The sequence below is a fragment of the Anopheles darlingi genome, chromosome 3, assembly GCF_943734745.1.
Source record: "Anopheles darlingi chromosome 3, idAnoDarlMG_H_01, whole genome shotgun sequence".
In the NCBI taxonomy this organism is placed as follows: Eukaryota; Metazoa; Arthropoda; class Insecta; order Diptera; family Culicidae; genus Anopheles; species Anopheles darlingi.
Genome location: NC_064875.1, coordinates 7,451,467 through 7,478,966, shown reverse-complemented (window position 1 = coordinate 7,478,966; position 27,500 = coordinate 7,451,467). Strand labels below are relative to the sequence as shown.

The following is a 27,500-nucleotide window of genomic DNA, read 5'->3' as shown; positions in this document are numbered from 1 at the left end:
GGGCTGCGGTCGAGATGGATGGTATTGTCCCTCTTCACCCTTTTCCTGCTCCGGGAATGACCGAATGAGGAATACATGCACTTGGATGCACTTATGGTCACCAACAATCGAATTTCTGCTGCTCCTCGCAGCAGGGCGCCCTGGGACGTTCCTGGGAGGGGGGAGTGTTCTTCAGAATTTTACATCATCTTCTGCAGTGCCTCAAGCACCACCAACCGGGAACTCCAATCAACCTGCCCTTTCTAGCTCTCTCTCTCTCTCTCTTTTCCTGGTGGCCCTCTGGTCCACAAAAAGCTGGCAAGAAAACGCAATAAATGTCTACTCGATGGAGCAGTTGAAGCGGTTGGTCTGGGGCGGCCAAACTTCTGGACGTTCTGGACTTCTGGACGTTCTGGAGCGCCCGAAAAAGGTAGCTTCAACCAGCCAGGCCAGGCCAGGCACCCGGTCCGGTCTGGTCCGGTGTATATGATGGTCGATAAAATTTTTACAATCCTTCCGAAATGCTGCACCGAGGGCGGGCCCCCCCGACTCCGTTGTTCCACAAGAAGCCGTCGCCTCAGAAACTCCTCCTGGGCTTTGCGCACCAACCTTTTGCCATGATTTTGCCCCCTTTTGCCTCGTTGCGCCGTGCAAAGGACACTCAAAGGATTCGCGCGGTGCTCTGCAGCTGCTCTTCCGCCTGCTCCAACTCTCTCTCGCTCTCTCGCTCTCTCTCTCTGGCGTGCGAACTCACCTAAAAGTTAAAGTACCTAGTCAGCGTTAAAGCATCCTCCATTTTTTGGCAGACTGACCGGGGCAGGTCCATTCTCTTTGGTTCGTTCTCTCTCTCTCTTTATGTGCCTGTGTGCCTTTGTGTGTGTGTTTCAGCTGATGTGTTGCGATCTGTGCAACACACAGTAACGAACCAGAGGGACCGGAGAGACGCAGAAAGAGATATGGCGGACCGTCCGGGCAGGCGCGCGCGCGCCTTGGACGCAATCTGTTGGCTCAAGGATAAAGGAAGCGAAGGAACGAAGAGAACGGTATTTTGTTTCTTCTCTTCCATTCCTTCTGCCTCACCTCACATGACTCCAGCCTCCCTCCAGCGACCTGCCCGCGTGGTTGATCGTTTTTCGAACCTTCCGGGCGTCCGGACGTCAGAGCTCCACCGTGGAGCTGCTCAGTGGTGTGTCCGCAAAGTTTTGTGCTTTTCGCACATCCCCTTTCCAGCAGCAGCAGCTTTTGCTTTTCGGTCAGTGTGTTCCAGCGAGTCCTTTTCCCTTTTTCGGTGACCAAGGGAGTGGGGTGGGGGGCTTTCTTTCGCCCTTTTGCCGAGGTGTTCCGGAAGAAGGCAGAACCAGGCCCGGAAGGACCAGGAAGTGAATGATTTGTATTCGAATTAAGCCGCACACAAAAACATGCGATGCGCGAGGGCTGTGGCTCTCAGTAAAGCCTCATCTCTTGACGACGATGACCGTCGTCAGGCTGTGGTGGTGGTGGTGAGCAGAGAGGAGCCCTCCTCCCCCGACCGTTGGTATCTGCTTGATGAGACCTGATAAGCCTTGGGCTTCGTCGGTACCATCCGGTTACCATCCGTCGGTACCATGGCTGGCTGGCTGGCCTGGGGCCCACTGGGGGGTTGATGGTTGATTTCTCGGGCCTCGGGGCCACCTCTTCGTCGTTCCGCAGCGCAAGAGTTTTTCCCCGGGATTTTCCTGCCTTTTTTTTCTGTTCCTCCCTTGCTGTTACTCTTTTTCTCCTTCTTTTTGGGACCGAAGTTGGATGTACTAGTGCGCTATGGTCCAAAGTTTTGCTCGCCTCGGTTTTCTGTAGCCGGAAAGTTTCCCGCACTTCCTGGCTTCTAGGTCCACCATCTGGCGTGCCCCGCGAGAGACCGAAGTGCGGAATTGGGGGGGTGCGGTTAGATTGAGATTTTTCCACCGAAAGGAATGTGTATCCCAATTTATTTTCCGGGTGATTGGAGCACCCCACGCCAGGCCAGGCCACGCCAAGGGTGCCTGGTGTTGCTGCTGCTGCTCCAAAGACATTGCCATTGGAGTTCCATCCGCTCCGGTCCTGCCATTCTGGGCGTTCTGCAGTTTATTAGATGATAGCCAGCCAGGAAAGGGAAAGGGGAAGGAGTTGCAGCAGGAGAAGGTCGGTTACCACACTGTGAGAACTCTTTCTTCGAAGCACACAAAAACTCGGGATGTAATTAGTTAGGTCCGGGCTCCTCTCCGTTCGGTCGGTCGGTCGCGAGCTTAAGAAGCGCTTCTTTGCGGCATTCAACGACTACATCCGGCTGGTGGGAGGGGGGACGCTGTTCCAGCCAAGACATATGTCTCTCTCACGCCCTCAGCGCTTCTCAGCAACATGTGTGTGTGTGGGAGGGTAAGGCACACACAATGGTTAATTGTTAGGTTGTTTGGTCGCAGCCGCCGACGCCGACGCCGCCACATTATGTCATGCCTTTTAGGCCCAGATTGTAACCAGAAAGAAGGGGGTGTGGGGGTGCAACCTTGACCTGTTCGCCTTCTCGCGTGTAATGTGCACGGTCATTGTAACATAGTGGAAGAGAGTAGGTGGCAACAGCAGCAGCAGCAGCAACACCATTCAAATGGAAACGACATCCTAACAAACAGTCTACCTTATTGTTCTTCGTTCATTCTCTCGTGGCGTGTCAGTGTGCGTGTGTGTGTGTTTGTGCATTTCATGAAATGTTTAATCAATAATTCATTAAAAACATAACCTTCACACTCGGGCCATACCAAAACGGCCCATAATGCCCACCCCACTGGTAGTAGGTTCTCAAGAAGGGCCTAAGGGGATGCGTGTGACGTAGCCATATCCGCAACGCCCCCCACCAAATGCGAATGATTTTCTATTTATTTAAAGAAAATGCATTTTCCGCTCTAGGCGCGCCCGACTGCAGCGTCCGATGATGATGGGCTGCGCAATTATTAAAAATAATTTACAACTCGGCTGTTGGGGTAAGGGAGGGGTGGCCACCCTCCCCAATTGGGGCACCACCAACTGCACGCACGCACGCACGCACGCACGCACGCAAAGGATGCGCTGACGTGTGTGTTAATGAATTGCAAAATTAGTGCATCGTCTCTAATGAGGACCTGCAACTCGGGTGCAACCGTAAAGGGGTAGCACTGGCAGAGCCAGGGGTGCTGCCAGTGGTCTATAGGTAAGAACACCAACACCGACGACTGACTACTGACCGACCGAACTGACCGGGATTAATGAGGTTTTTGCGTACTCCGTGTCCACACGGAATCATCCGGTACCGCACGCGCACTAATTCACGCACCCTCTGCTGCTTCTCGTGCTCACTGCAGGTTGGGTTGTCGGTTGAGGGGCGCGAAAAAAAAAACAGAAGAGATGGAAGCGAAAATTTCACCCCCGTTAATACCGAATCCATTAGTGACGGTTCGTTTGGCCGGATGGTCCCGGGGCCGCTGGTTTTCTGTGTTTTAATGAAGCTCTACAGCTGCTGCTGTTGCTGCGTGCTGCTGATTTGCGTATTGTCCGAGGGGTGATGAAGACAAATGTGTGAGTGTATCGCCACCTTCGCCTCCCTTCGAGGGTTGGCGACACCATCGACGAGACGAGATAATTGGAAATGCTTGTCGCGAACGCGCGATTTGATCGGGAAAATGAACTCCCGGCGTTGAAAACCACGGGAAGGCAATCCCGGGATGTGACCGCCGCAACATTGTTCGAGTGTGCGTGTGTGTGTGTCCAGAAGCCATAAAAACCCCTCCAGCCCTCCGCAACGACGCCCATGAAGGCGAAGCGAGCTGGATGTTTATGAATGAAGTAAATATTTGCATTTTATTTCCATCCCAACACCGGGACGGACGCTCTCTGCCGATCGATCATCCCACGCGTTTACGCACGCACACACATGTGCTGCTGCTACTCCCCTTCAGGAGTCGCCAAGATCTTCTCGCGGTGGAATGAATGAGACTTTCTCGGTGTGCGTTTCGTCGTCGTCGTCGCCGTCGTCGTCATGGTCGCTCAATTACAAATTATTAACATAATATTTACGTGGCAGGTCTCGAGAAGGGGAGGAGGAGGAGGAGGAGGTGGCATCCTTGCAAAAGGCCAGGGGATTGGCTCGAGTGGTCCTAGACGGGCCTTGGTTCTAGCTGCTGCTTCTAGTGCTGCTGGAGAGTTTGTCGATTGGATTACCGAAAGTGCTGGGGATGCCATTTTGTCTACCAGTTTTTTTTATGTCTATCAACTTATCTGTTCTTAGAACGTTCGTCAGAGCATGCTATACATGCTTGATCAGATGAGGTGAGTGGCAATGGCTCGCTGCTTGTGTGTGTGTGTGTGTGTAGACAGCTGTTTGCTGAAGAACACGAAAGATTCGCCCGAAAGGCGGACTTCATTTAGCTAATTATTCGGAGTGGCAAGGAGCAGCAGCAAGGGCTATATAGCAAATCGAATCGCTGCTTGAAGCACTTGTAATGCGTCTGCTACTGGTGCTGTTGCTAGCTGCTAGCTGCTACAGCTTGATTACAAAGCTGCGATGATCGATGAGCAAATAAGCAGAATGTAACTACATCTGCTAGCAGCTTGCTCGAGAGAGCAGCAGCTGCAGCACCAGTAGTTGGTGTATGTAGGAGCTGTTGAGATGATTTAAACACCTTTCCTTTCGAAGGCTGCACACACACACACACATAGCATATGGTGTGCCGGTTTGTGCAAACAAACCTAACCCAGTTTGTAGAGTCCGTAACCGCAGATTCCCTGATGCAGTTCGAGCTATCTCTCTGTCCTAGAGGAGCTAAGATTGAGCATTTCTAAACATTTTCCGCAAACACCAAACGCTGGCTGTCTTCAGGGCGCGGATTGAATTTCGAGTTCGAGTCGTCATCGAGCGAGCATCGAACGTTTTGCATTTGAATGCAGCAGCAGCAGCAGCATTGCGCAATTGCCGTTTGCGTTGTGCGGTGGCGGTTAATGAGCATGAGCGTATGTTTTGCTGGCACTGATTTCAAAGACATTAAAAATCGACATTCGACGCAACAACAACAACAGCAACGACAGAGAGAAAGAGAGAGAGCTAGTCAGCAGCAGTAGTAACATCAGAACGCGACGCGTGAGTTCATTCCGTTGCGGTTATGGTAATGCAATCGACCCCGTTTTCCGGATCGTTGTTGATGTTTATTTTCGGCTCAGTGGCAGCAGCAGCAGCACCACCACCATAACCGGACACTGCAATGGTGCAGTAGGTAATTGGCCCAGAATGGGAAATTACAGCCCACACCAGCGGTGGTAACGTCCACCTTTTGTCGCTTTATCATTACCGATGACGACGATGACGATGACGATGACGATGAGATCATGGTTTTAAAGAGCTTAATCATAGTTTATGCCCAGGTCAGCGGGGGTCTGGCCATTGCAAAAACCGCGCTGGAGTTCTCGGGAGTTCTGCTATCGGCCTTTGTGATTTCCCCTTTTTTTGCTGGTTTTCTTTTTTTAACGAGATACCAGCTTCGAAGCTATCGCTCCGTGGAGTAGACCAATCAACGACCTGCGCCACAAGGAATGAGGTCAACGTAGAGCAGCGTACGAGCGAACGAATTGATAAACTATGCAAAAGAGACTATGTCAAGCCAAGCGTCTGCTTTGTCCTCGTGCGGATATCGAAATTCTAAATCACTAACTCCCCCCCGCAACAACAACAACAACAACAGCTAGTATCGAGAAAAACCGAAAGGATAAATCGGAAAAGCCCGTGCTGGCGCTTAGTCCGTGGTTCCGTGGCTTCGTCGCTTGCGCCGCGGACCGAGTGCAATGTGCTTGGAGCACCCGAGAGTAGTCCGAGAGCTACTGCTACTGCTGCTGCTGCTGGTGCTGGATGCAGTTGAACTTTCTTAATTGAACTTAATTAAAAATACAACTCTCGGTCAACAGCTGGTGACCGACGGCATCGAGATATGCCACCGCGATGCTCCGATGCAAACATCGATCAACGAGAGCCACCATCACCGCCACTTGACCGAGCGCGTCGAGCATCGATGCAACATGCTTGCACCACACACCACACACGCGGAGTAGGGGATGAGGTGAAGAGAGGGAGCACATGTTTCTGTTGGTTCACATGTGTCTGCGCTGCACTGCCTGCTGGTGCCTTCAGCGAACCGTGACGACGTGATACCGGGCGTCGCGTTGCATCATAGCATAGACCGCGTCCAGTGGAGAAAGGGACGGAGTATGGTGGTTGTGGGGGTCTGTGGAGCCGGAAAAACTAAATCAGCACTTTTCTGCTCGTTTGACCAAATCGGGGTTGAGCCCGATGCCGGTCCACTGTGTGTGTGTTCGTGTGTGTGACATTGATGGTGCTTCTCGCTTGGCTATTGATAAGGCCATAGAGAGCGGAAAAACAAGAGAGAGAGAGAGAGTGAGAGGAAGGGTGAAGCGAAGGATTAATGTTTCAAAGGATGCGCGACGATTAGTGTGAACGGGATGAACACTGAGCTGTGCAGAGGAGGAGGATATGTTTGCAAACATCCTTTTCAGCTCTTTCAGGTCTTTTGTTTCAGTTTCCGTTCCCATTTCCCGTTTTTTTTCGATCGTTCGTTGTTGTTGATTGCATTCGATTCAAACCGTGCCGTGCCTCTGGTGATGATCGCTTTGCGCTAATGATTACCGGATTCATCTTGGCTATGCTTGGCCTATCTGATGCTGATTGGGGGCTCTGTTGGTCTGTTGGTTGCTTGTGATGTGCGTATCCCGCGACAACGGGACGAAACATATTCAGCGGATTTATGACACCCCAAAACACGGTCCCCAAAAAACCAATAAAACAATACACACGTACGCATGCGAAGGCTCGTTGTTAAAAATACAATTTACCTCCGCCCTCCGGTGACGCGCTTCTCGATGTCGAATTTCACGATCGGGGGAGAAACATTATTCGAATCATTGCCTTCCGGGGTAAAGGGGGGTGGGAGTGGGACAAATTACAACCACCGCCACCTCGCCAGGACCAAACATATAAATCACCGCAACCATGCACCCCCCTCCCCAGAGCAGCTCCCAACGAGGCTTAGAGACGCGAACACCAACACTGCTTCAGCCAGCCGAGATCAGGGATCCCGGGTATCCATCCATGCAGAGCATAATTTCATATTCATACATCCGGTTTTCGAATGACTCCCATCACTGTGTGTTTGGTGGATGGGTGGGTGGGTGTGTGTGTGGGTGGTTTGAGTTTTCCCGAGGATTTTACGATCATGCTAAATGACGCTTTTATTATTTATGACGATTGCCGCTTGTCAAAAGTGTCGTCACGACGACTACGCACTCACACACACACACACACACCCATACACACACACACAGGCAGCGCTCTCTAGCTCCAGGCTTCCTGGCTGGCTGGCTGGCTGGCATGCGGAATGGCTTTATTATTTTTGAAAATATTTTCAATTCAAAGACTCACTTCTCTCGCGGTGATGTGGGGTGGGTGTGTGTGTGTGTGTGTTTACAGCAGTAGTGTGTGTGTGTGTGTGTGTGTGCCGTCGGTTGGTCCGTCGCTTGGCGGGATTTTATTTTTTTTTCGAGATGTTTTCCACCACCGGCGGTAGCTGTTAAAAAGTGTCCTAAAACCTTTGGTTTTTATGCTCGGTCGTCGTTTTCGCCTGCAATCGCATCGCTTCGCCGCCTGCCTGCCTGCCTGTCTGCCTATCGTCGCCGTCACTCACGAGATTGAGGTTATCCCCCGCAGGCTAAAATCGAGTACGAATTCGAGCAGTCCCTGCATAACATACAAAAAATCCCTCCATAATCTAAGATTCGAACCCTGCATAGCGAAATGGTCAATGCTCATTATGGAGGTCGTCACTCATTCTCGAGCAGTTCTGCGCCTGTATTAGTGTCATGCACGTCGTAGTGGTGTGCGTGTGATGGTACCCCCTAGGTTCATCCTTCCCCCGCCCCTTTCTATGTTCCTTGTACCCCCACCCCCCTAACCCTGTTTCGGATGCACGCATAAAATAGTCCGAAGATTTAATTTCATTTTAAAATTTTTATTGACACTTTTTAACAACACTTTAGGTACATCACAACAGCTAGGTCTCAACACTATACTTACCCGACTCGTTTACCGCTTCCTTCGTTGGTCGTCTAAGGTGGCCGATCAAGGACATTCGGTCGCCCGTATACGACTTGCAGCTCACGACGCGAAGGTGGCTGAAAATACACAAAAAAGGATATTATTCACTTTTATAACACATAAATCACTGTTATCACTGCTCACAAGCACTTTTTACTTACCGCAAAACTATTCCGCTGCCCGAAGATGCACGTACAGAAAACGTTTTCGTTACGTTTTCGGAAAACGTTTAACACGGCTCGATTCTATCACTGACTGATTTTTTAACCACAGCCTACTCAAGATCCAGTACGGTTTACGCTTCAAACTCGATCGCATACAGATGCATTCGCGTTGAGCACCGCGTGTATTTACACGGATGACTCTCGCGGAATCGGCGAAGAGCGAGACGGGAAAAAAAATTTGTCTTGAGCGAAAAGAGGACAGCAATAATAGAAGCGCGAAGAGCGAGTAAGGAAAGGAAATTTGCCTCGAGCCAAAAAAGGATAGCACTACGGTGCTCATCGACTTCCCCATCCGAGAGGGGAAGCTGCCCGCTGGGTCGGCGAGGAGCGAGAAGCGTGATATCGGGAATCCTTAGCACACACTGCTCAAAATCCTAATGATCCTCTTTTCGAAAAAGTAGTGGCTGTGGAAGTGGTTGCTAAGCACATTGTGCGATTCTGCTGTTCGGTCACAGCAGTAGCCGTATGTTGCGCGTAGTAGCCTACGCTTGAAAAACAGAACGGTTTAGTTTAGTGTTCACCACCGAACAACGCGAAACGTAGTTTGGGCTGTTCTGTAATTTATCTCGTGAAGTAATTGGAACTCAAAGTAGACTACTGGAACTTATCTTTCTTCGTTTTTTCGTCTTCGTTCTTTATTTTTACAGGAAATCGCACGGACGAAGCACGAATGTGTGTGTGTTCCCTAAACCGGCGCTACTCAACACGCAGCAGCAGCAGCAGTAGAAGGCTCAGTAGCCGCAACAGCAGCAGCAGCAGCAGTAGCACCCTGTGAGGGCTTACCCGTCATCATCATCGGCTGCTCTCTCCCCCCGCTCCACCCCCCAAAAAGCCAACCCGATTTCGCGCCTCCCTCACTCTTTGTCCATCTCTTTGCTTCCCGCTTAAAGCTGCGCGCCTGCCGCACTTTCCTTCGCTCCTGCCCCTACGCGAAAACTGCAACTTTTATCTGCCGACCCAGGACCCAGTGAGAAGCGCCGAGAGAAAGAAAGCGAAAGCACCCCGGGGAAAGGATCCGTGAAAGGAGTCCAGCAAAGCGGCGAAAGTAAAAAGCGAGGAAAACGCAACGCAACGCAACGCAACGCAAGGCCTGCTACGCTGTGCAATCCTGTTGGAGCTGCAAGAAGGAGAATAAGAAGCGCGCACACGTCTTTGTGAATCAAGTTCCGGAATTCCTCGGCGCGAGTGTACCTCTGTGCGTGTCCCTCTGTGTGTGAGTGAGCCGAAAGTGTGTGTGCGTGGTAGGCGAGCTGTGTTTGTTTGTGCCCTTCCCGCCGAGTGTGTGTGTGTGTGTACGACACGATCGCAAAAAGGAAGCCGTACATTCATTTCATTGCTGTGCTACTAGTGCGTACGTGCGTCAGTGTGTGAAGCCAGCAAGCCAGCTCGGTAGCCGCAACAAGTCGGCCATTGTCCCCCCGGTTCGCGTAGTGTATTCCCAGTGCGTACTACTGCGCGCTAGTGTGTGTGTGTTTGTGTGTCTTCGTGGTCACACTGCTACCGCCTACTGATTACACTCGCCCCGAAGCCGGCCTAAAGCCTAGAGGAGAAAATAGTAGTAGAAGAAGAAGGAGCAAAATATAGAAGGTTGTGGCGTTAGTGGATGTTCCAACGCGGCCTAAAGCGATAATAGCAACACCAACCGGAAAGACGTCACAAGAGAAAACGTCAAAGTGGTTGTTACACACACGCACACGCATACATACAAAAGCGCGCGTCACTGATCCCAGTGTCCTGCTCTTCACCACCACCAGCACAAAAGAAGGGTCGAAAACGAGGCGCAGCGCGAGTGTTGGTGATCTGTCATCGTAGAACCACCCACCCCCACCCCCACAACCCCCACATCCGGTCAAACCCGGCTCATCGCCGTTGTGAGTGCAAGTGATAGAGCAAGAGAGAGAGAGAGAGCGAGAGAGTGCGTGTGTGAGTTGCGAGCGACAAGAGTATGGCCGCTATGGTAAACATGACGAATCTACTGAATGGCAAGGATTCGCGCTGGCTGCAGCTGGAGGTTTGCCGGGAGTACCAGCGCAACAAATGCTCCCGCCCGGACACCGAGTGCAAGTTCGCCCATCCACCGGCCAACGTCGAAGTACAAAACGGGCGCGTGACCGCGTGCTACGACAGTATTAAGGTAGGTACCGGTTTCGCCTTCTTCAAGGTTTCGTTCGTTCTCTCTTTTTTATTTTCTTGTTTGCTACCAGGTTCTTTAATGTGTCTGATAATTTGACAGTCACAGTATCTGTTACTAGAGGCAGATATTGTTTTAGTTTTCCTTTTTTTAAAACACTTTTTCAGTGTTTTAAGGACCGTTTCCATTCGGTGTTCGATCAATTTTACTTTGCTTTGAGCAAGTGCATTCCAGTTATATTTGTATGCACTTTTTTTTCTCTACCAGAATAGATTCAAAGCTTTTTGCAGCAGAATCCATTCTTAAGTCACAACAGTATGTTAAAATGCCGTTAATTGGGTGCTTGTTACAACGAGTTTTTGGAGGACTTTTTGTTGTAACAGAGCACTACAAGACTCTTGTTCTATGCCAATTGAAACGGAAACACTAAAAACCACATGTCCGGGAGTCATTTCCCAAAAAACACATACACCCACACACACTCGACAGTTCAGTTGTACTTTCACGATTACAAATCGCCTCCACCATCCCATCCTCCGTTGATCTAAACCCCGGGATGGATTAGAATGCTAATTTGACCGAAACCAAATTCATAATGAGAATCAAAAAAACATTTGTTCCAGTTGTGCCAATGTGTGTGTGTGTGGCGTGGTCACCAGTTCCGCTTGTAGCATGGGAGCAGTGCTGCCTTAAATTTCCGTTCGCTGGCCTCGTGCCAACTGGCGGAGGGCCCGCATACCGGTCGCTGAATTCGAGGTTATGGCTGGTGCCAATGGAGGCGCCATCGGATGAACGACGAAGAACGAGGGACGAAGAAGGAAGGACCCGACAGCGGGTGATGGTGACGATGTTTGGAGAGCTCAACACAGACACACGGACACGTAGATCGACAAAAAACTGGTGTTTTCGGTGATGGTAACATTCCCGTTCGGCAGCGTCCTACTTCAGACTGCCGTACCGCTCCCTTGACGCTTCTTGGCGTGAGATCATCTGGCGCCAGTGTCGGGGAAAGGGCTTTTCCCCCACCTCTCCGTGTTGGGATTCCAGATAATGAAGTCAGAAGTTCTCGGTGTCGAGGTCGGGGCACTGGTAAAGTTTTTGCATCATAATAGGTACGTGAAGATTATCGGGGGATGTAGGAATGACATGACCTACATGGTGCTGCTATTGCTCCTGGGCGCATATTGTCTGTTCTGTGTGGCCGAGGCCGAGCTGAGGCTGAGGCCATTTTGCACCTTACTGATACGGGCGGATGGTTGCTCAGGTCACCCAAAAAGAGGTCCCAAAAGTGGTGAAAGGTGAACAACTTTCACCCTTAACCCCCGGGAAGTAGTTCAAACGAAGGATGTGAAGGGTTTTTTGGCATAGGGTTAAAGCGTGGTTTTCAAGGTGAGCTAATAATTACTAGCACTTTTTACTGGCGAGTTTTCCTCGATCCTAGAGAAGTGTTTGAATATGTTTGTGACTCACACACACAAACACACACACTGCTCTTTGTATGCAATTCACCGAAAGCAAGCATGAAACTTTTACCCAAATCCAAATCCCCCGGTGGGTGGGGGAAAAGGATGGTCAGTCATCACATCCGGAACAACACCGTGCACTAATTGAGTTGCCACCATTTTTTTTTGTCCGATTTCCCGGTTTTTGTTCTTTTTCACCACGTGGTGTGTGGTGTGTGTGTGTGTGTGTGCGTTGTGGGGATACCGGTGTTTTCGCTGTATCATTTTGTGATCGAGAAGTTAATTAGGATGATGTTTCCAGTGTATCAGCCCTCCTCATCATCAGCAGCAGCAGCAGCAGCAGCCGAAGCATCATCCTCACAGGCGAGTTGGCGAGGATTCATCGAGGGCACAAAAACGGTCGCTTTAAAGCGAGCGGATCGATGTCGTTGCCCCCCGGTGTGCGCTGGCATCACACTCTTTTTATGTTGATTAGCAGCTCACCCACCATGATGAATGGATGGAGCGAAAGTGAGACAGCGCCTAGCGTGTGCCTGTGTGCCTGTGTGTGTGTGTGCCACATGTGTTGGAGGACATTCGATTCGATTTTCCCGGTTCATTTCCGGATGCGCGGATGTATGTTTACTCAGGCCGGCACCATCACCTTAGCCCAGCCGGAAGTATCGGATTCAATCCAATAACCGTTTTTGGGATAAATTTGATCACATACACACACACAGACACACACAGACACACACTAACCCACACCTCTACAAACGCTACCACTGCCAGAAAGCGTCAAATCGATCGACCTCGGCCCATTGGCAAAAAACGTACACACACACACACACACACACATTTTTGTGGCAAAACATTTCGTGGAAAATCGATATCGGGGTACAACACTCCCCCTTTCCTCACTGCCTCCCTTCTGGTTCTCTGTGTTCTCTAGTTTCTCTCTCTTTCTCTCTCTCTCTCCGTCGTGCCGAGCCATCGGTCATCGTCATCGAGGTTTTGAATTTTAGAAATGACGCCGAGGTTCATGAGGTGACCGTCCTTGCGTGTCGGCCGAGGAAGGGCTGGGGAGGGGGGTGGTCTTCCATCATACCGATGATGTCCTTCCTTCTGTTTGCCCTTGCCCCACTCCTTCGCTTTCCACCTCTACCGTCTGTCTCTGTCAGCGCGCGCGCTCGTGTGTGTGTGCGCGCGTTTGTGGATTATGTTACGCGGCGGCCGGTTGTTCCGGCTTGATGCTTGATGCGTGTCCCACTTCCGGCAGCTGCTGGTGTTGGTGCGTGGATATGCGGATACGGAGGATACTCCTCGACTCGACTCGACCAAGGTTGTAGTATTGCGAAGGGAATTAAAAGCGAAACACAACAGAGAACACACCCACACACACAGACACGCGGGGGAGGAGACGACACATGGTCACACGGTCGGTACCATCATCATCAGCATCGTCGAGGTTTGATCCTTGACCCTACCCTGAATTCGCTGCCAACCTGTGGTAGCCAACCTTCTGCGAAAGCGTTCGTTGCTGGCGTCCGTTTTTCCGGAGGGATGGGAATGAAAATGACACTCCAGCGCCCGAGCCTAGCGCCTGGGAGCCCCCGGGAACAACTGCTCGTCCCTACGACCGATGGACCACCCGGCCATGGACGATGATGGGGAGTTCAGGGCAGGGTTCTGAGTACACATTCTGGACGCTTGCTGCTGCTGCTGGTGGTGGCCGCTGCTCCTCCGTACATTGGCGATTGCGAATGAAATTGAGCATTGAAAGAGTGCCAGCGCAAGAGGAAAAGATGGTGGTGGTGGTGGTGGTCTGAATCTGCAAATGAAAATCAGGCTCTCGATCGTCGGTTCCCCAACGTGCAGGAGGTTACGGTTACGGATTGATGCTGCTGCTGCTGCTGCTGGTTCACCATTCGAACCATCATTCGGTGCGTCACGTTCGGTTGTTCTCGATTCCCTCGAATTCCTGGTCCGCTGGGAGTGCTACTGGTGCTGCTGGCACTGTCGCCTGTCCAGATCAGCATTACCGTTGGGACCCTTGTGGAGGACGTCGAGGTGGTTTTCAATCCAATCTACCCTCGAGGACATAATTGGTAAGTGATTTCGGTGTGGCCGGCACGAAATCCCGGGGACTTTTCCTTCCTTTGATGGTTTTTGACTCACTCACTGTCCGTGTTTCTGTGAACGGAACTTCCGGAACGATTCGCTAACGGTCAGGTGTTTGAGGAATATTTCAACTTTTCTAACGAATACTACGAACTATCGAAGCACACAGTTGTGTACAGGTCCTTCAATACTCTAGTGTTCGTGCCACATCTTGCTTCTCTTCATTTGAGAAATGCCTTTTAGTGAGGAGAGGTTCTTCCGCTTTTTTCTTCTCTTCCTGGAGGAAATGTAAGAAGCCGGCGAGTGCCCTCCATTAAATCATGAACAATATCATTAAATCATGAACACAACAAGGCGACCGAACCTCCCTCTTTTTGTGTGCCATTTTCCGCGCACGACGCAGGACGACGACGAGGATACTCGGCCGCGGCGCCCCACTCGAGGACCAAGATTATGCACCATACGCGGTCCGGCGCCTCGTTAGCCTCGTCGCGATTCTCTTGGCGTGTGGCGTGTGGCGTGTGGCACCGCACCAGCTACTTCCGGGTGTGAAAAGCCCTTTCGCCCCACACACACACACACACACACAGACACTGGCTTCGTGTGGCCTGCTTGGGGCTTTGTTTCGCAATTACCACGTCAAGAGAAGGGGGCGGCGTGGACCAACCGAACCGTGTAACCGCCCTTGTCCTCGCCATGTTACATCCTTGGTACGGCCTTAGGCTGTGTACTGACGCCTTGCCCGTGTGTGTGTGCCAAGGCAAAAGGGCATAAATGAGTGAGAAGTGATGGTCTCTCTCTCTCCTTCTCATTTGTAGCATGCTTTTCCTTCTACTCTCACACTCTTACCGCTGTTGTTGCTGCTGCTGCTGCTGCTCCAGTGCGCTGTGCAGAGGCCTTCAGGTTATAAATAATAATAACAAGCCAACGTCGTCGTCGTCGTCGTCGTCGTCGCCGTCACGTCATGCGCCCGGGCGGTGGAAAGCGAGCAAAAATCACGGATAATAAAACCAAGAGTCCCGGGAACGCACACACACACACACACACACAGAGGGTGCACACAGCTATACAGCAGGTCAGTCACTTTCACCTGGCTTGTGTCGCAGGCAAGGGGGTTGGAAAACCTGTTAAGGGTTTTAATATCCTCTTTGTGCCTTTTGCGGAACTGCCGCTTGGACTGCTGGCGCCGCCGCTTTGGTACACCTTGGTTATGCCATTCTGTCACGACACAAACCGACACATCCTCAGTGAACCCTCCCGTCCTCCCGTTTCGCTGTGGAAGGTCTGGCTTTCTGGAGAACTTGTTATGGGTTGTTGGTACGCGCCGAGTGATGGAGTCCTTTGCCGCTGTGCCGCTGTGCTTAACAAGGAGATAAGGATCTGCATGGATGCCAACACACACTGGCTCACACACACACACACACACATATGTGTCACGGTGGTGAGAGGTGTCTTTACCTTTCCCCCTAGCCCCCGCTTAAGCGCATCCTTAATGCGCTCGCTCGTTCGTTGATCACCCATTTTGCATCTTTATCTTGCGCCACCGCCTCCGTCGCCGTCCGGAACCGGAAATTCCTTCTACTGTTCCATGGCATGTGCCCCGTCCCTCCGTCGGTGCCCTCGAGGCGACGAGTGACTTCCTGTGGATGGATGTCGTACAGCGTATCATTTCGACTCCCTGCGAGCGAGCGAAAGAGAGAGAGAGATAGAGAGAGCAAGAGCAAGAGGGAGACAAAACACAAAAGACATCAACCTGATGCGCCACCCGTGCTGCCGTCGGTGGTGGTGGTGGCTGTTATGTTGTTGTCGCTTTGCGAATCGCTTCAACCCCGAGTGGTGGAAGAGGAGGAACCGGGCGGAAGAAGGACCGACCGATAGCACAGCGACCGCCACAGCCACGTGTGTAACAGAGGTTATGGCTTCGGGCGATGGAACAATCACCGACAAACGCACACACACACACACCAACGATGGTCGTCTCTGTTACGAGGTACCAGGCACCTCCATCGAAGCAGCAGTGCAAACGGGGGAGGCTCGGTTGCGGGTGGGTGGATGGATGGGTGGGTCTGCGCTGACTTCCGAGAACATTTTTCCGAGGCCGCAGCGGTGGCCCCAAAAGGTGTATTGCTTGTATGCGCGGCGGCGGCGGCGGCGGCTCCGCAAACGCATAGCCCGGGTGTCGCCAGCACGAATTATGACATTCGCCGCGTGTGTGTGTGTGTGTGTCGGTGTTGGTCTCCGCCCGTTTATGTCCGTTTTTTTTTTTATTTTGTTCCGTTTTGGATCCGTGGACTGTCGTTGACCTTCTTTTTATTCTTTTTCTTCTTCCTCTTCTTCGGTGGTTCGCGTGCGTTTGTGCGTGGTTGTGTTCGCTAATGCTCTGGCACACCCTCGACACACCAGGATGCCTTTTGGCGACGTATGTTGCTGCTGCTGCTTGTGCTACTGTTGAGTGTGTGTGTCTTGGAAAATGGTTTGGAAAAAGTTTACATTCCGCCATCGCCATCACAATGGCCAGCGCACGCTGTTGGTTGCACACCCCCGGGGGCGGCACTTGGCCCCGTGTTGCGTGTGTTGCGTTGAGTGTGAAGTACGACAGGGATTGGTTTTTGTGTCAGGACCGGACCACCTTCCGTGATGTCTGGTGGTGTCCGGTTCCTTTGCTGTCAGAAATTGCGACTTTAGAAGTCCAGATAACACGACTTCTCACCTGATTGTTGCACAGGTGTGTTGTACCACGGGACGTGTTTCTACTGTTCTATGTCGATGTGTTGTTGTTGCTGCTGTTTGTCGTCCCGTGATGGCGCTAATCAACTGCTTGTTTTGCTTGTTTTGTGCAAAAGTGTGTCATCATCGAACCTGACAGTTTTATAGCTCTTTAAGTTAGAAAACTTTGTTCGCTTCTCGCTTTAATTCCATGCGAAATCGCGGCGAATGGGTGCCCGACCCCTTCCTCAATGTGTAAAATGTGATGTTGCGTGGAATCCATTTCCCACGCCAACATAGAAACAACAAAAAAGGGCTGTCAGTGTTTTTCACCGTCGTTTTTTTTTCTGTTGTTGTTGTTGTTGCTGCTGTTTTGTCTGCTGCAAAACTCCACCATTCTGCACTTCAAAGATGTTCGCCAACTCGTCGCTGTACGGGGTGATACATCCCTCTTTTTTTTTTGTTGAAATGGAGAATCTGTTTTCAAAAAGCAAAAAAAAAGGAGACAAAAACTTGCAACCCTCCCCCTTCGAGGGAGAGGGTGCAAAGGATTGTGCTTCGCGCGCGCTCGGTGTGTGTGTGTGTGGTGTGCTCGGTTTTCATGCGATTTTTTTTGCTTCGTTCCATTTTCAAGTCGAAGTTGTCTGGAAAGAGAAAGAGAGAGAAAGGATGCACCGGCTCGAACAATCGACTTTTGACATGGTTTCCGCCATGCCCTTTTTGACAGGTCCTTTTCTGGGGGAGGAGGGAAGGGGGATCCCCCCCTGCGATGTGCAACCACATCAAAGCGCACTCGGATCGGCATCAGTAGCAGGCCTTCTGCTGATGCCGGCGAGACTAGACCTCGTTCCGCCATCCGTTACGCCACCATCAATCCGGGACGAAACGAAATCTTCTCTGGTCTCTGGTAGCTGATGGATAAGAGCAAAAAATAGAAGTGGAAAACACCCCCCAAGAGTGGAAGAGAGGAAGAGGAGAGGCGATTCGTTTCCGGGTTCCGGCTATTCGGTCGATTAGTTTGGTTGCTGCTGTTGCTGTTGCTGCTGCTACTGCTGGTGGCGGCGCGTTGCGGTGAATCCTCGTCCGGGATTTGTGTTCGATGTAGCTGTAGCAACGCCCCGATGCACCGGGGACGTGGTAACGAATCAGTGGATCAGCCAGCCAACCGGCCAACCGGCCAACCAACCAACCAAGCTTGATAGCAAGCAGAAGGATCAATAGCATCGCTTGCCCGATTTCATTACACGCTCGTTTTGGTTGCTTCCCCTTTTCGAAATGGCACCAGGATCACCTAACCTCACTTTTAGTCCACACAAACGCCGGCTGCTGCTTGTCTGTCTGACGCGCGTGACAAAGTGTCTCACTCGAGGGAACGTCTTTTCGGTTTGCTAGAGGCGCTCATGCGTGTGCTGCTTGTGTGAGTTTACATTGCTTATCTTCCACCTCTGCTCCATGTGTGTTGTCTTCAAAGCACAGCACACACAAAAATCCGCGTTTAATTACCGACAAATGGCCGCCTCTCGATGAGGGGTAATTGAAAATGTCCAAATCGCGACCCTAGATTAGCGGACCATGTTCTAATCAAATCGCACAATCGTGATGAGAGAATGGAGAGTGATTAGAAACGTCAGCAGCAGCAGCGGCGTGTGATCACATAACCTCACTTAGCGGCCGGCTAAGGGGCTAAGGGTGCTGGTGAGTGTGTTTTGCTTCGGTGAGTTTATGGGCTGTGACAGGCTCATCATCTGTCGCTCATCACATTCGGCTGCTAGTAACTTCATTAACCGGCACCTTCAACGGTTAGTCGGCCCCTGGAGCAGCGTTTGGCCCTCAGCAACCAGGCAGTGGAGTTTGATAATTACATCACATAAACACACACACACACAACAGCACCGGGAGCATCATTAATCATTGGTATCGTACGCTACACATCAGCATGATTGAGTGTTGGTCGGTCTTCTATTGCAGTTCGGCAGCATCTGGAAGCAGTAGCTCTTCCGTTTTGTGAGACCTTGTCATCGAGTTTTTCCCTCATGGCGATGGTGGCGTCGACGGCCATGCGGTTGTAACTGTCAGAGCTAGAACCGCGCGTTTGTGCAGTGTGTGTGTTTGTCTCGGAAGTGTGTAAACATGCTCATTACTTTACCATTGCTACCACCACCACCACCACCACCACCGGCATCATCATCACCTGGCGCAGCACGTTCCACGTGACTTGTCGCGAGCAGCATTTGAGCGTAACATCACTCTACGCCCTCGCATTACGTCATGTCCGTGGGTCGCGTGGTTTTTCCCTCCCTCGCTCTCTTTTTCTTCTTTGTTCTTACCTACACCCCCTTCCCTCCCTTCGGCTATTACCACAACCACACGGCAATTATTCCCAATGCGCACTAATTTATTGGACCAAACCGGCGAATTGGAAGTCGCGAATTGACGCCACGGAACATCCGGACATTACAATAGCGGAGAACGGGGAGGAGAGGGGTGAGTTTCATCGGAGCGTATCTGGATCAATGCCGGCAGAATCATTTGTGACTTGGTCGAGATCATCATCGCGTCGCGTCGTGTGAGTGTGTGCGCTTGTGTGCTCATCGACGCCTCTCATCGGTCTCGTTGCGCCTTATTAGGGAGGTAAAGAGCGTATGACCTCAGCCAGCCAGCCAACCAGCCAATGTGCTGAGTGTGTGTGAAGTAGAACAAGAAGAAGAAGAAGAAACAGACTCCATTCCAGCTTATTCCTTCTCCAATTCTGCAATGCCCGTTCCGGGAGTGAGAATGCGAAGATGGCTTGGTCGCATCGATCTTGGTCTACGATGACTATTAATGACGCCATTAGGCAGCTCCGGCTTGTGAGCGTGGGAGTCGCGCGGTGGAGATGGGGGTTCGTCAGTAAGATTTGTTTATTAATATAGAATACGCCATTCATTCGGTCACATAAGGTGGGCGGCCGGTGACGACGACGACGACGACGACCGGTGGTTCAATATTGTCTCAGGCCTCAAATAGGTAAGGTGCTAGGTAAGCAGACGCCGACCAGTGTGTAGGCCGTGGAGTGCGGGGTGCCGTCGTGCTCGAGGTGCTAAAATGTGTTTTGTTTCCCGGGCTTCTTGTTCTTCTCGTTGCCTTTTTTCTTTTGTAATAATAAAACCGATTATTCCATTTCGAGCGACCGATCGTGCACCGATGATGACCTGTGGAGAGGTGAGCTCCACAGCTCCTTCGACAGTATTCTGACAGTAGACGCGTACCTGGGGCGCCATGAGGAAGCCATGAGCTCATCGGATTCGGTGCCGCTTGACGGAATAATCGGGAACGAGCTTGAGGGGTTTGCTTTTGCAGGCAAGCAGTTCCAGGGAATACTTTGTCTAGGAACTACCCGGGAATCCTGGGAAGCAATACTACTGGGGGCATTCTGCATGCAGCAAAAGACAGCTGTGGTGGAAGGCCATTTGTTTGGAGATGCCATTCCTCCGGCCGTTATCTGATTTCACTATCAACACCCTTTGCGTTTGCCTTGCCGGATAAAAGGGCCGTGTTCGAATTATCCTTCCGGCTGGAGCTCAGGACAGTTTCCTTTTGGACTTTCGGACGAGAGAGAAATTTGGCCGAAAGCGTTCATAGGTCCCCGGAAAACCCGAGGGTTCTTTGTTGCTCTTCTACACCACCGGACACGACCGGTGTGTGTGTGTGTGTGTGTGTGTGTGTGTGTGTGTGAGTGTGTGTGCTATCTAAGAAAATTTATCTAAACTCGTTGCCACCGCCATGTTGCTGCTGCTGCTGCTGCTGCTGCTGCTGATCGGTGGTGCGCTCATCTCCCGAAGGCATTTACCTTACCGGATCTGGCGATATCTCTTTTCCCTCGGATCCTACCAAGCTCATGGAGCCTAGGTGCCTTGATGCCTTGGTCCTTGCTGCTGCTGCTGCTGCTGACGTGAAGCGACGTCGACAGCGCCTTGGTACCCTCTTCGGTGCCGGTGTGTGAAACGTGTGGAGTTGGTCCCACAGCACCTCATCAATTAATCTTCTGTTCGGAATCTATAAATTTCCAAAGGAAAACAGATTGAACAGATTAGCCATGTTTCACAATTGCCGAATCCATAACTCTGGCCTCCGGGCGTCCGGGCGTCCGGGCGTGATCCTAGCGTGCATGCCTGCCAGCCTGCCCTTGCCTGGCTCCCCTCTCACCTTCGGTGAGAAAAGAGTCTCCTGCTTCCTGGATACGATGCGTGGGAAAAAGGACGGTTCGTTGGAACCCGAACCCGTTCCCGGAAGGGAGCAAGGTTCAAAACTTCATCAAACCCTTTCGTAGCGATCAAGAGAGCGAAAGAAGGGAGACGAAGCGAGTCCTGGAAGAATCCTATCTGACGCCCTCGCCACGTACCACAGGTCCGGTCCAAGCAAGCAGGCGGAGGACCGGACTCTAGTATTGATTCAGGACTCAGGTTCGTCCGAGTGCATAGATTAGCTGTTGGTTTTAGCAGCAGCCGTCGAGCACTGGGTGGTCCTCGGTTTTGGAATCAGTGCAGACGACGGTGCTGTGGGCCAATTTGCAGGCTTGGACTGCTGGACTTGGAGCGCCCAGGTTCTGGACAAGCATAATCCATCTTTCGCCGCCGCTGGTCAAAAATGGCACACACACACACACACATACCCAAGGTTGCGCATTTGTTGTTGTGGTAGGCCCCCCTTCCCCCCTTCCCGGGCTCCTGTCTCGGAGTCGGGCTCGGCAACTGCAACGCCTTTTGTGGAGCTGAAAAACCGCAACAACGCTTGGCCGATAATCCAATGAAAATAGACAGCCGAGAGAGCTGCGTTTTTGCTGTGAAGATGATGGTAGTGTTCCAAACGACGGAAGGCGTCGACGTTCCGACCTCCGTAGGTCCAACCGAGGGGAACACAATATGGCGCTCTAGCCGCTCTAGACCAGAGACCGGCGAGTGGTTGAGGTTTTTCCTGAGTCTGGCGTCCATTTTTCCCTCCCCCGCACATTTGGCGAGAGTGTTTATTGTTCCGGCCGGGAGAACACAGTGGACCACCGTGTGTTGCCTTGAACCTTGGGTCTATGGTCCTTGGGCCAACGACATCCCGGGGCTCAGGCCCAGGAAACATGCATCACCGTTTAACCTCATTATTCATTAGAACAGTGCGAGAGTGTGATGGTGGGGGTGGTGTCGGTAGTGGTGATGGCAGCTGCTTGCGTTGGCATATTTAATCCCAAAAACTGATGGCAGTCAGTGCCATCGTCGTCGATGCCACGAACACACGCTGACTTCTGGACGTTTCCGTTGGTTGGACCCCCCGGATCCGAGGGGTTTTCTCGGAATCGACGGAAACCAGCGATCTGCGCGAGTCTGAACCATGCCGAGATTCGCGTAAATCCTTCTCGGTGTGGTCTCGGCGAAATGAACAATTTAAGCTTAATGCACCTTTGGGAGACATTCCGTGGAGTAAGGCGCATCGGAAAATTCCCGTCTCTTCTTGCCGCCTACTAACTAACCACTCCAGATAATCAATGCTGCAGATAGAGCAGAGAAGGAGAGTGTAAGAGAGAGTGAGGGCAAGTTGGCCGTTGTCTTGCAAGACGTTCTCCAGTTTCCCAAGCGATATCTTTCCAACGGCTGGTTTTATTTTGGTCACTTGCCTAGTACCAGGGAAAATGTAGTTTTTCGCGTTTTATCTCTCCTCCCCCTCTTCCGGGGGCTTATCAATTCCATTCGTTGGCGTGGAGGTAGCCGATGGCGTCGGCGGTTGGCACTCTCGCGGCACCCGGCTATTTCGAACAATCAATTGCGGAAAGTGGAAAAGTTTATCTCTGGTTTCTTTCCGTTTTTTTATGGTTACTTTTTCTCTCTCTCTTTCTCTCTGTTTTTGCTGCACGCCTTTCACGCCTTGTTGCCAATGTTCAATGAATGGGTTTCAAGGACCGGAACGGTCAAAAGTGTAGCTAGCAACGGAGCAACTAGCAGACCGAAGCCACGGGTTCAATAAGCGGTGAAAGGCGAATAAGATCTCAAGCCAAACCCAAAACTCACTCCCCTTCAACCGGTGCTGTCCGTGTATCCAATCCGGATTCGGAGTGAAAGTTTTTAATTAAAAGTTCACCTGCCGGCCATCGCACTAACCTCCTAACCCTTCGATTGCTTGCTTGATTGCTTGCTAGGAGGTGATTGTCGCTTCGGCACAGCGCAGGATATTTGGCGAGTATAGAACGGGAAGCTCCTTAGTATAGTAGCTACTGGGATATTCTTTAAAAATATTCTTAAAAAGCGAACGTTTTTCCTCGAGTCGAGCTCTCTCTCTACTAACCCCAACCCGTAAACGAGGGCGCCATCCTCCACATTAATACATTAATTGGACTCTCTTCGCTTAATCTGCTTAAATGATGAAAACTTTACATCCCCGAGCCAACCAAGAAGATCATCCCGAGCCGCTGAGAGCAATTAATTTGACTCCGTAATGAATCCGAGCGCTCCTTCATCAATGATCTCTCTTCCCCTCTTTGTGGGCCAGACCAGACCAGACAATGTCGTTATCCTCTTGTTCTCATCCTCCACCTTCCGTCCACGCTTTCCAAGAGAAAGGGAGGACAAAAAACGGATTTCCAGCGGCATTCAAAATTGCGCTCACACATTGTGCCCTAATTACACACTTACTTTAAATTGTAAATGATTGTGTGTGTGTGCCATTCTATCTCGATACGTGCAAAGCACACACACGCACGGCTTGATGGTGGTGAGCTAATGATGCACGTACCTGCTAGACTACCTGCCAGGACGATAAAGCTCGGAAGGTTTTTCCGCCCGTCGTTCGCCTTTTTTCTCTCGCGAAAAACTTTATCACCATCACCGTCACGTCGTCATCGTCGTCGTCGGCGACGTGTCATCAGGCAGCCCCTCCCCGTGCCCCTAGAGGCGTTGGGAAACTCTCGCGGGTATTGCGTGGCCGTGGCGAAAGGATTAGCAGAAAGGGGTGCTAAGGGGTGAGCCTCTCGGTTTGTGAAGGGGTTGGGCTCGTGAGTTGCTTCGTGATCGAATTGAAAGTTACAAGCGTCGCGTCCTCTGGAAGCAACAGCAACTCCGTGTTCTGTCATTGAGGACACAGGGCGGGCACACACACACACACAAGGTGGTGACACGCGCGAGGTTAAGCGCCAGGTACCTCCTCAGCCTCAGCCTCTCGTTATCACCCCCCGGGTGGCGAACCTACCGTCGCATGACTCGCATGGGCCGCGGGGAAAATGGAACTAGGTCGCGACCAACCCCCCCCCCCCCCCTTCCTTTCCCTCAACCGCTCCCTCCCTTGTACACACCCGTTCGCGGGTTCGATTCGGTTTAATTAATTAACCAAACAACTCACGGATCAAACCCGCAGTCCCGGGGTCGCACCGGCGCGAGTTCCGAGTTAATTTGCCCCTCGACCCCCCCCCCCCCCACCCCTTCCTTCCACCCTACCATGTCATGTTTGCACCGTTCCTCGCGCGCGCGCCAGGATATCGAACATCGACGCCATGGTGGCGGCTGGCTGGCTGGCTGGCTGGCTGGGAGGGTGAACCGGGTGGTGGTAATGAGGGGCACAGTTTACTGAACAAACAAACCCCACGCCACGGTCCCGGCGGGCGAGACGCAGGCCTTCGATCGAGCAGGCCTTCGAGGCAACGAGTGAAGCCATCCGCGCGCAAGAGTTGGTAATGCTCCTTCTGCTCCTGCTCCTCGTCCTCTACACGATCATTGCGTGTGTGTGTGTGTGTACGTGGATGCCGGGCAACATCTAAATTGTAACGAAGCTCAGTGAACTCTCCTTCGCTTGGCTTATTCTCGGTGCTCGTGGTGGCCTGCTACAGCTACGCGCTCCGTGCGACGACTCAATGCTCCAAACGTATGCAAACAAGGGGCGCAGGACTCTGGTCTGTGAAGGTGTGCAGTTTGCATGAGACGACGGTGACGGTTGGGTTGGGTGGGTTGCTGCTATAAATGAGCTTACGATTATGTTTTATAATCAGTAGTTTGGTCGATTGTTTCGTCGATTGCTGGCTGCTGCTGTTGCTGCGGCTGCTGCTGCTTGTTGTGTGTTTGTTCAACGACACGTGCAGCGCAGACATTTGCGGGTAGGACGCCATTAAAGCGACGCGATGACGCGTGTCTTTGTGAGTGGTAGAGAATGGGGAAGAGGACTTTGCTGTGTGGTATAGTTTACATCTGGAGCTTGCAATTGATTGGTTATCCATGTGGTGTACAGTTCATTGGTTCATTATTGGGATAAACTGGAGTTTCTGGGTGACTTCTCTGACGTTTTGTGTATGCAGCATAGACGATGGAGTGTATAATGTAGTCAAAAACTTGGATGTTCCCTTCAGCACAAAAGTAGAACCAACTTCTCTTATGTGACCGAAAGTCGCAACATCTTTCAGTATTTAGGTCGACTATAGCCAATCCATTAGCATACAGAGAGTAATAGAGACAGAGAGAGAGAAAGAGAGACAGTTATAAGAGTGAGCAAGTGGCTGCCGTTACACAACCTTCCCGAGGGTTCCGATCAGCATTTCCAGGGCAGCATTTCATCAAAAGTTTTTCAAGAAGCTGCCGTCAGTTGGCCCAAAAGTCCCGTGAGGGTTTGTGTACCGAGCACTTCGAGCATCGACTGCGCGCGCCCCTCCTCATCCTTACCTTTATGATGAAGGGCACCGGGCTGGCGATGTTCACCAATCACCAGGATTGAACACTTTCGAAGTGAATTAAGTGTTGAGATCAGGACAAAAATAAAGGGACAACCAAGAGAGAGAGAGAACCGAACGTGAGGTCATTCCGGCAGGACGTGAGAGGTCGAGACCGCGGTATGGTATCCTGAAGTGGTTGGCCTGGCCTGGCTAGTCTGGCCACACATGGAAACAAATCCTTGCTGGTCCTAGGGCACACACACACAAGCACATGAACATGGGATCTCGCTTTCTAATTCCTTCCCAGACCAACCCTTGTTTTTACTCCGGTGCTTCCTCTCTCTTTCTCTCTCTGTCAAGGGATGTGCTCTCGTGGCTGTCACAATCCCCCAAAAGGGTTCGAAGCCGAGGCCTTCCGTTCATTCGGAGTTGGAGTTGATGGAAGCAAATAGAAAGGAAGAGAAAAAAAAACTGAAGTAAAAAGGCAACAAGAGAAAAGGACGACCCCGAAAGAGGGGGTGTATGGGTCGACGTTCGAAGGGAGGGGGTGGAGAACCCCCTCTCCCCCTCCTCCTGCGCTCCCTGGTACCCGGACAAACCGAACCAATTCAATCATTGAGTAAAGAGCAAAACTATGTACTTCCGGCCCTTGGGGTGTGTGATGGTGTATGGTCGAATGTGTGTGTGTGTGTGTGTGTGTGTGTGTGTATGTCGGTGAGTCTACCTTCCGCTCCGGCGGTCATCACCGTATCATAGTTTCGTAATCTAACACCTCCCAGCCCCCAATAACCTATTCTCACCACCATTTCGTTTCCGTACAACGTTTTCATTTCTTTTTTCTCCCTCATCCCTTGGTCCCTGGGTTTCCGGTAAGCAGTTAGAGGCTGCTCTAGAGGGGCGCCCCTAGAGAGAGAGAAAACCACAGGCGTCACAAGCGATTGCTACTGTTGCTGTTGCTGAAGAGTGGAAGCTCTTACACACAAACTGGCAACGATGCCCCTCGTCAGTGTATGACCGTCAGGAGTGCATGTGGTTGTTATGTTATGTTTACCCATTGCATCACCGCCCTTTACCCCCCTTCTCCGCCGTAAGGCCATCATCATCATCGTGATGTTGTTCTTGGCCCTTCTGGTGATACTTTCTTCGATACCACCTCGCCCAATGGTCAATGCATTTCTTCGGGTCCCCTTTAGGTCTTGGGGACTTGGTTGGGCACTTGGCCGTACGCTGTGTGGTGCCGGTTATGATGGATTTTTATTTGCAATCCAGAGACGTAGTGCAAGTGCCGGGAGTATTGCGAAGAGTGGAAGCTGAAGTGCGGGTCTGTGTTGTAACCGAGTTGTTCAGGCTCCGGACTCCCCGGAGTTGGGCTCCTAAGGAATATTGAACTTCCTGGAGAGGAGGGCCCACAAGCTGTGTGTGTGTGTGTGTGTGTGTGTGTTTGCGTGTGTGTGTGCGTGGATCGGATCCAATCTTGATGGACTACTCTGTCCCCGATGTTGTCCGATGAATGAGTAGGGAAATGGGTATATGACCGAATATGATTATCGCCGAGGACTGATGGTCACGATGGCGATGATGATGATGAAGATAGCTTGCTTGGAGAAGATGTTGGTCTGGTGTTTGCCTGGTGCCTGTAAACGCTTCACTCGCTTCGCACGGAGCGTGGTCTGCCTTGGGTTCCACTTTTCCCGGATGATCTCTTTTGCATAATTTTTAATCAAATCTCCTTGATGTCTTTTCTGCTCTTGTCCAGTATTGCATTTCCTATTATCGCAAGAGTGGAAATGGTCACTTCTCTATAACTAGATATTGGTTAAGGATGGGAGCACGAACTTATCTTTATCGTGAAGTCTCGACACTTCATTCACAGCACTCCAAGCAGGTCCTCCTACCGGTTATGTTCTCCGTCGTATTCCTAGTATTCACCGAGAGGACCACAATCGCTTCAACAACAGCAGCCATCCGTTATGAGTGAGTTTTCCGCTCCAGTACAAACGGTGACAATTTCAATTTTCATCCACAGTCCACACTGGACATACATACACACACGATCCTCATGGAAGTTGCTGTAACTGACCACGGTTCAGCTGGTCCGGAGGGCCGG

At 51.5% G+C, this 27,500-nt stretch overlaps 1 protein-coding gene across 5 annotated transcripts in view; it reads left to right on the top strand.

Moving 5' to 3' along the window:
* LOC125953939 (pneumococcal serine-rich repeat protein) overlaps positions 1–27,500 on the top strand; it is a 298,585-nt gene that overhangs the window by 41,534 nt on the left and 229,551 nt on the right. For all 5 annotated transcript variants that reach the window (XM_049683813.1, XM_049683811.1, XM_049683805.1 and 2 more), the window contains exon 3: positions 8,988–10,474. In XM_049683813.1, the coding sequence (XP_049539770.1) occupies positions 10,286–10,474 (189 nt within the window). In that variant the 5' untranslated portion in view covers positions 8,988–10,285. The remainder of the gene's footprint in view (positions 1–8,987; positions 10,475–27,500) is intronic.